This window comes from Elephantulus edwardii, unplaced genomic scaffold, assembly GCF_000299155.1.
Source record: "Elephantulus edwardii isolate Elephantulus edwardi_28Jun2011 unplaced genomic scaffold, EleEdw1.0 scaffold00120, whole genome shotgun sequence".
NCBI lineage: Eukaryota > Metazoa > Chordata > Mammalia > Macroscelidea > Macroscelididae > Elephantulus > Elephantulus edwardii.
In genome coordinates this window covers 4074833-4084276 of record NW_006399870.1, presented here as the reverse complement: position 1 = coordinate 4084276, position 9444 = coordinate 4074833, and the positions used below count along the sequence as shown (strand labels likewise).

General features: G+C 43.2%; 1 protein-coding gene across 1 annotated transcript in view; it reads right to left on the bottom strand.

The window, feature by feature from the left end:
- Positions 1-413: 413 nt before the first annotated feature.
- NCAPD3 (non-SMC condensin II complex, subunit D3) overlaps positions 414-9444 on the bottom strand; it is a 133575-nt gene continuing 124544 nt past the window's right edge. Inside the window, exons 29-35 of the mRNA XM_006892853.1 lie at positions 7791-7973; positions 6991-7148; positions 6675-6814; positions 5866-5943; positions 759-833; positions 611-671; positions 414-522 (exon numbers count right to left, since the gene is read on the bottom strand). Coding sequence (XP_006892915.1) covers positions 414-522; positions 611-671; positions 759-833; positions 5866-5943; positions 6675-6814; positions 6991-7148; positions 7791-7973 — 804 coding nt within the window. The remainder of the gene's footprint in view (positions 523-610; positions 672-758; positions 834-5865; positions 5944-6674; positions 6815-6990; positions 7149-7790; positions 7974-9444) is intronic.

Here is a 9444-nt window from a genome sequence, read left to right as displayed (position 1 = left end):
TTTTTTATTAATGGAACACTTTATCAGAATTTAATCAAATGGAAAAAAATTATAATATAAGAAAAATTCAGGCTTAACAAAATCAAAATCTGACAACTGTCTATTGTTTTACAATCTTTTAAACTATGTTTCATAATGAGAACTATAAAAGATTTGCCAGCTAAAAAGGTGGTAAATAATAAAAGTGCTGGGATCATAAAGAAAAGCTTTGGTATTCCAAGATGAATCCCCGAGGTGTGATGGAAGCAAGCCAGCCACATTTCCACACTTATGGGGCCAGGTTTCCCTAAGTGCCTTTCCTCCCAGCCAGTTCTTGGAATGCCTGGTTAGCTGGCTGTCCCTCCCCAGCCAGTTCTTTGGAATGCCCTGTTTCGTTGGCCGTCCCTTCTTGGCCAGTTCTTGGAATGCCCTGTTTAGTTAGCTGTTTGGAGGGGGGGCTTTCGGAGGGATCTCCTACTGGGGGCTGGATTGTCTTTATTCCTGGCTGGAGACTTCACATTCCATTGCTGAAGCTGGGGAGACCTAAGGAAGGAAAAGATAACCATCAGTTTGGAATAAAGTTATCCAGGGGAAAAAAATTTCCCTCAAAATGAACTACTAGTAAACTTACGGCTTGTCAGGCAATGATAAACATAGTATGTCAGTTTCTTGACTCTGGTCTTCACTTTTCTCTGAAAAGGGGTAAAAAGCAAATTCAGTTTCCCCCAACTCCTCAAATGGGCAATGTGCCAAATCAGAAGAGGCTCGGGAAAACTTGCCTTTGTGTGAGGAGGGAGTCCATGGTATGCTGATGTAGCTGACCCCTGCGCCAAAGGTGATGTCATTGATGGTCCCTGGGTAAAGGGGAAGAGAACACGGATTATAAAAAGCTGGTTAGTAACATAATGTTGCCTGAGCAAGGCAGTTAAGCGTCTGCTGGTTCCCATTCTTAAAGTCTCTCCACCCTCTGTCAGTACAGGGTGCTCTGGACTTACATGGCTTTGACATGTAGGAAGCCTATATGCTATTTAAAGCCCAGCTTCTTGAATTATTTGCATAGTACACATACAGAATAGGTAAGGTGAAAGGATATAATACTGATGCATATTGTTATGTGCCTTTGAGTTGTCCACGACCCATAGCAATCCTATGTAAGACAGCTCTGAACCCTGTCCTATTCTCAGCCAGTCTCACTACAACACACCTAATCCCAATGCACCAGTTACTGTGTTACTCCATCCATCAGGGCTCTTCCTCTCCTGTGCTGTCCTTCCACATTTCCAACCATGATGTCCTTCTCCAAGGACTAGTCTCTCCTGGCCACATGCCAAAAAAAATGTGAGCAAAGAGCTTCAAAATCCTAGCCTCCAAGGAGAAATTTGGTTTCACCCTCTCTAAGACAGACTTATTTGTTCTCTTGGTTGTCCATGGTATGTCCAATACTGTTCTCCAGCACCACAACTCAAAGGCATCAATTCTTCTGCCATCCTTAGTCACTGTCCAGCTCTCTGAAGCATAGCAAGTATTCTCAAAGACCATGGCCTGGATTATGCAAACCTTTGTCTCTAGACTGACATCATTGCTCTTCAGCACTTTGGACTTCCTTGTGCAATTTGTCTTTTGATATCCTGACTGCTGGTGCCAAGAGTGTTTATGATCCACACTTTGCATCATCAATAAAAACTAAGTAAACTCCTAGGATTCAACAATATCCCTTGTTCCATGGCCTCTTCTGAATCCAACTTGAATTTCTGTCAGCCTTCTGTAGACGCACTGCTCCAGACATTTGTGTATAATCTTCATCAGGATTTTTACCTGTATGATGTGGATGATACTGACAATCTCCAATCTTGTTATATCACCTTTTTGGGAGAGGGAGGGTGGGAATGGGAGCAAACAGGCTTCTCTTCCATACTACTGGCTGCCTTCCAAGTTTCTTGGCATAGGCTGGTAAATACATTCAACAATATGTTTGCTGACACACTTCAATTTGGCATTCCTTCAATTCCTGATACAATAAAGCATGGACTTCTTCCTTTTGTACCACTGGTCCTCTATCATAAACTACTGAAATGGTCCAGCAACAACCAATTCTTCCTGGTCTGGGGTCCCTGTGTCTTCCTTCCACATCTTCTTTTGATGTTTCCTGCATCATTCAAGATTTTGTTCACAGAACCCTTCAATGTTGCAACTTTTAGAGTTGACACTTTCATTACTTCAGGGTTTTACACATTTTACTATAATACTTATAATGCATAACAAGTCTGATACAGGCCGTGGTCTTCGCAATCACTTGTTATGCATCAGAGAGTTGGACAGTGACGAAGGAGGACAGAAGAATTGATGCCTTTGAGCTGTGGTGCTGGAGAAGAGTATTGAGGGTACCATGGGCTGCTAGGAAAACAAACAGATTCATCCTGGAAAGGGTTAAGCCAGGAGGCCCCTTGGAGGCAAGGATTCTGAGGCTCCGTCTAACATACTTTGGACATGTTGTAAGAAGAGACCGTTCCTTGGAAAAGGACATCATGTTGGGGAGGGTGGAGGGACAGCACAGGAGGGGAAGGCCCTCTATGAGGTGGATTGATTCGGTGACTAGGGTTATCGGGATGGGAGTGTCAGAGACAGTGTGATTGGCACAGGACAGAGCGGAGTTTAGGGCTGTTGTGCATAGGGTCCCTGTGAGTCACAAGCGACTCGACGGCACATTACAACAACTCTAATACTTTGCTTTCTTGGGCAGCCCTTTGAAATCTACTGTTAATTTCTTATTTCATCATTTTGTTCTTTGCTTTAGTTTTTAGACAGTGAAGAGGAAGTTGCAGATTCTCTTCTGACTTCCATTCTGGTCTTTTCTTTGTCTCCTGTCTTTTTAATGACCTTCTACTCTCTTGATCTTTGCTGTTGGTATCAGCCCACACCTCAGGAATCGTCAGTGTTCAGTATATCAAACCTGTTCACACTATGCTCTTCAGGTAGGTTCAACTAGGATCATGGACTTGTTTAATCTGAAACTGCACATGAGCAGTTTGTTTTCGTGGTCAGTCCTGGCCCTGTGCTGAGCAATGATACGGCTTTGTACACTAGTTCCTTCCACAGACATAGTGAATTTGATTCTTTTGTAGTCCATCAGATGATGACCATCTGTTTTCTAAAAAGGGTATCTGCGGTGAATAAAGCATTGTTGGTGTAAAATTCTACATTCCATTGCCAGCCTCACCAACGCCATAGTCTCCAACTACCAGTCCTTCAGGTTTCCAACTTTTGCATTCTGGTTACCAATTACTGTGTTCTACTGAAATTCAACCAATTTCAGACTAGGCAATTTCTGCAGAGGTAGGGCAGAATCTTTCATTTCTTCCCCTTTAGCTTTAGTAGTCCTTGGAAATACTTGAATAGTTGTGCTAACAAGCACTGTTTGTAGACATATGAGAGTATCCTGTCTCAGACATCACTGTATTTCAAGATAAGGAAAGGCTCTTTTTGACAATAAATGGGACATCATATCTCTCTGATTTGTCATTCCTAGTAAGCAGATCATGTGCTTTTCTGATTCATTATGATCTCTGTGCACATGAAAACAAAAGCTGCTCCTGCTGGAGCGAGTCAGAGCCTAAAGCTGAAGCCCCCGAGGAAGATAGCCGACCACCAGAACAGAAACACCACATCCCAAAGCCAGTGAGAAAAACGTGCGCTTCAGAAGGATGAATTTTTTACATATCTAGCACAATGCTTGTCCAGTAATAGGTAAAACAATAGCTACCAATACTATTCAGCCACATCTGTGTAGGTTTACAAGAAGAGACAGCTCATCGTCCCCTACAGTGTGGCCGCTGGAATGGATCCACCACCCTTTCTAGTTAGCAGGACGACATGATGCCACTAGGGCTCCTCTGTTCCACAGAGGTACCCTCTGACTTTAATGATAAAAACGGATTCATCTGTAATATAAGAGGCTGGAAGTTTTGCTCATCTGTTAAACTCCCTTAAAATAGACATGTAGATGAAAATGATCAGTAACTTGTTAAATATTCTTAAGCAATCATGGTACCAAAGGTAACAGAACCATCACATTAGGTAAGTAAAGACAATAAAGAGCTCACTAAAGTGAACTGTCTGTAAGGCAGGGTTAAATGAATGGCTGATGCTTTGGGCTCTGCTGTCACAAAGAAAAGCATCTTCACATTATTTTTGTCTCATTTTAATGCACAGAACTATGAAAGCACTGAGGCCAGAGAGAAACCCAATTACTGAATCAGTAACCCTGAGCTCAAGCCTAGCTCTGCCATCCTTCTATATTGTTTAGCAATGTCTTTTAATTTATAATAGGTATCAGTTTGGGGTAGGAAGGAAATTAAAAGGCATACTGCCATGGGAAAGTCTGCTGTTAGGGACCTCTCCAAAGTACTGAAGAGCAATGGTATCTCTCTAGAGACTAAGGTCCATGTGATACAGGCCATGGTCTTTGCTATCACTTGTTATGCATCAGAGAGTTGGACAATGACTAGGGAGGATAGGAGGAGAATTGATGCCTTTGAGCTGTGGTGCCGGAGAAGAGTATTGAATGTACCATGGACTGCCAAGAAAACAAACAGATTCAACCTGGAAAGGGTTAAACTGGGAAGCTCCTTGGAGGCAAGGATTCTGAGGCTCCGTCTACATATTTTGGACATGTTGTAAGGGGGGGGCCGGTCCTTGGAGAAGGACATGATGCTTGGGAGGGTGGAGGGAAAGCCCTCTATGAGGTGGATGGATTCAGTCAGTGACTGGGGTAATTGGGATCGAAGTGTCAAAGACAGAGCGATTGGCACAGGATAGAGCAGGGTTTAGGGCTGTTGTACATAGGGTCGCTATGAGTCGCAAGTGTCTCGATGGCTCATAACATAAACAACATCATCATCAGTTTGGGGCACTGCAGTAGGCTCTTTAGGTACAGAGAAGAGTAGTAACTAGACATGGGGGAAGTATTTGCTGAAAAGTGCATCCCACCAAAGGAGAGAGTGCTCATCTGTTTACAGGTTGGAAAGGCTTCTGACAAACAAGGGAGACTAGGCAGGAGGGGAGAGCAGGTTCTAGGATGAAAAAGCTGTACATGGACACCCTGAGGCAGGCAGGGCATGGTGTAGTCCAAGTGCTTAGAAGCTATGCAAGGTGAGAGAAGGAACGGTGTTCAGGTTGGTGTGGAGAGGAGGCACACCAGAGACACGGAGCAAGCAGACACAGGCCCTGGTAGAAACTAGTCATCTGATCTTCAACATACTGCTGACTCTCAAGTCTCATTTCCTCAGGAGCTGAACATACAAAGTACATTCTAGTGTCAAAGAGCTCTGGTGGCCCAGTGGTTAGGAGCTACACTACAAACTCAAAGCCTCAAAGTCCCACGGTTCGAGTCCTATCAGCTGTTCTGTGGGAGAAGGATGGGCAGTCTCCTCTCAGGTGATTTACTGTCTCTGAAACTCACTGGAGGGTCAACTATGAGTTGGCGCCGACTCAATGGCACACAACAACAACACACAGCAGAACAGCCTGAACTTTGTGGAGAGGCAGGTGGGTGCTGGGCAGTGGTAGACAGGGCTGGCTCTTTCCGGGCATTGCCACAGGAAGCCACCCGTCTGGGTCTCAGATTATCCTCTGTAAGTTAGCCACCTCATGGGGTGGCTGAGAGTAAAATGAGTTAATAAATGTAAAAGAACTAGGAAAAGGGCTTGATGTCTAGTATGTGCTCAATCAAGTTTCTATTAACAATGTAACTATTAAGAAACATTCCGTTGGATATCACCCACTATTGTGTTAAATGTCATGGGTCTTACCCAACTGGAAGAACTTTTTTCCACTGTAGCCTAATAAGCCAGGGCTAAGAGCAGCCAGCTCAAACCAATTACTACTTACTATCAGGGGTGCTGATCGCGCGTTTACTTGGATGGTCCAGGGATCCACGGGACTCTTGGTGCAAGCTGTGTGCAATGCCTAGAGTAAAATAGAAAATGTAATCTGTATCAAACATCAAAGCCATCAGATAAAACATTTACAAGGTAAGCAATAAAGGTAGAATCTCAAATATCTGAAGTGATGTAGTTGGGCATGAATCATGGAAGACCTTTACCAAGATTCATGGCCTTGACTTCTGGAAATACATCACAAAGGTTATATATAGACAAGACTATCTGTATGAGGATGTTCATTATGACATTTATTTAGGAAAAAACAAGCCAACTTAAACCAACCTGAAAAACATCCAACAACAGGTTAGTAATAAAGCACAGTATTTCCACAAGATACAATGCTACATATAAAGGCACGGGCAGAAAAACTGCTTCATTCTCCCTATGTATTTGAGTACAGAAAACATAGGAAGATCTGGGAAGCAGGTTATGAAAGTGCACACTATGATCACAATTAAAATGATGATCACAGTTTCCTAAGGAACATAAAAACACATATGTGAGGAGTCAAAGACAAATATTTAACTGCTATGGATGAGCTGGACCTTTTGCACAATTATCTAGATCATTGTAACTATGCATTGTTTTAGTACTAGAACTCCAAATCTCCGATTAACATCTATTGTAGTCCTAAGGCAGTGAAAGTACTTGAACTGATGAGAATCAGGCATGCTCTGTGTTCAGTCTGTGCACTCACTCTACATCAGACTGAACACTGAGTTCCATTATTGTCTGAGGGTCAAATCACAGGCGCACCTTGGCTGCTGCTTTTGTCTGCATCTTTAGAGTTGAGAATGAAAGGCAGCATTCCTAAGCTCCGACTCCGATGTCTATTAGTTGACTCCACAGCCTTCTTGACCGAGTTCAGGATGGCAATGGTGCTGAGGGACATGGGCCTGCAGAGAACATGCCACAGAGGTTTAAGTGTAGAACTCATAACAAGGAGAGAGAACACAGTGCCATCACTCCCCGTCCGCTGTGCAGCTTCAGTGCATCAGTCGTCAAAGTCCACTTGCCCCACTGGGAGCACTCGTATCCGGAGGCCTCAGGTCCCACCCCACAGGCACATTACCTGGTTTTCGGCATTAACAATGTCCGTGGCTCAGTGTCAGATGGAGGGAGCACAGGAGACACACTGCTAACAGGGATTGAAGGACAACTCCCTCCAGGGGCCACAGCCGCGTTTTCTTGGCCAGCAGAAACTGGCATTATTTCAGAGTTTGGAACAACCTGTTAGAGAAGAAAAGAGTGTTTACTGCCTAACACTTGTTTTCTATAGAGTCTTCACATGCTATGAAGTCTGTGAGTAATCTGTTTTAAAAACATGTCAGCCCTGGGCGGGTACAGCTTTCTCTTCGGAAGCAGCACTATTGGCAGATTGCCACAAGTAGATGCTGTGGCATTATGCAAGAGAGGAGGAGTAAGGTGGCGGTCCTCATCATTTTCCTTATCACAGATCTGTCTGGATTCTGAGAGGCAGAACAACACTGTGCTTCTGAATGTGAGCAGCAGATAGGCCTAGTGTGATACCAAGGAACATACTCTAGAGGAAGGCACGCTGGCAGAAAGGCAGCAAACAAATGAAAATTCTTCTGTAGAGCTAATCATCCAGAAAACTGATCCAAGGTCAGACAACCTGACTGCCTGCTTGCTTTCAGAACATTTTCCCTGTTACTACTCCTGTGTTCCAGACAAATCCTGTAGTGTGGCCTTCTGGAAAGGCTGACCTGCCTAAATTAAGAAATTTAAGAAATGATCATAATGGTGGCAAGAAAAATGAATCACAAAGGTTTAACCACGCCTGACTTGAGATCTCTGGATTTTAAGAGATGTTGGAATGTGGGATCTAGCTTGAGTCGGGTCCTTTCTTACCTGCCCTACTGCTGCCAGGCTGGCCGCCTCAGCTGTCCTGTTCACTTCCAGCTGCTTCGTCAGCCCCTGCTCCTGAGTGAGCTGCTCATTGTACTTTTTCATGTCATATTCAAGTTCTGATGCCAGCTGTTTGTCAACTGCAAAGAAGTCCTTAATTTCATCTCGGTAATCCTGCATTACCTCCTGAAAGAGACACAATAGCATTCTTTATTTTATTCACAAAAACATCAAACTCACCAATAGAAAAGTAAATCATCTTCCTGAGGTTCAGAATAAAGATTTATTTGGCTGCTAGCAAACTATCTCTACTACATTGTCTACAAGTAGTATAATGATGTAGACCCAAGAAATATCAATTATACTTGGATTTACCATATGAGCAAGTAAGCATTAAGTGAGACATTAATTTAAAATTTGGATCTCTTAATGAGCTTCCTGCTTACCTGTGAGTTAACAGACAGTTAAGATTAAAGAATTACCATCAGACTGCTAACCCTTTTCCATCCCTGACTGTGGTTGGGTTAGAACAATGATGCCTTTAGGTGGTCTACACTGGCACCAGCATTCCAGCAGTTCAGGGCTCTTATGGTCACTCAGGCAAGCAGGCAGGGTAAGTTCAGAGGTCAGGAAGGTAAGAACGAATAGTATTGCCTGGCTCAGGCAGGGCACAAGTCAAACAGAAGACGAATCTAAAAGTTGTTGTTCATCTGTCCACTCCAGCTTTCTGCACTTACAGGCGATTTGAACTACAGCTCTGTGTATTTCAATCCATGCCTAATAATGCCAGGGAAAAGAAAATGTCCCAACTGTAAAACCAACAAACAGAAGGCTAGAAATCCACTAATTCTCTAGAACGGGATTTACTGTAGCTGTTTCACTAGTTTATTTTAAAGGACGAGGAATCCTTTTATAATTGGAGAAAAAGCCCAACATGGAAAATACTCCATTGAGTTAAAGGAAGCAAAGTAACACTGCTTTTATTTCTAATTGAAGATGTTGGATAGAAGGTCTGAACAGACTGAGCCTTGGGTGGCCCTAAGCATCAGAGACCAGCCTTCTAACGGCAGCTGGTTTTCTAGATGTATTTCCCTAAAGCATGCTGTTATAGGGCTATACTATTCTGATCTCGTAATCTGAAAAAGTGTTAACCAATTTTCACTTTATTCCACACCAAAAGGAGCTATGATAACTCTGCTCTTGATCCCAGACTGGGGAAATACTCAACACTGAGCCAATCTATTTCACGTTCTGTACATGAGGCAGCTTTTCACAATCACAACTGCATAAAGAAGGGGAGAATCAATGTTAGTGAAACTTTCCACCTTCTCCCAAAGAGCTAAAAATCTGCTAGAAAAAAAAAAGGTTTCCCTGCTGAAGGGACAAAAACAACAGAAGAGATTGAACAGAGTCAGTGAGCTGGAAGACAAGAACCTCAAAGGGAAAATACTAGGAGAAAAATCAGAGAGGAGACAGAGGGAAAATGAAGAATCATGTGAGATTAACATCAAAAGAAACAACATATGCATGATAGAATTCCAGAACATGGGAGAGGCAAGGAAAGCAGTGAGAAAAGGTAGAAAGCTGTGGAAAGGGAACTAGAAGAACAAGGAAATTCACATTCAAGAAGTTCAGCATGTACCAAACAGATTAGACA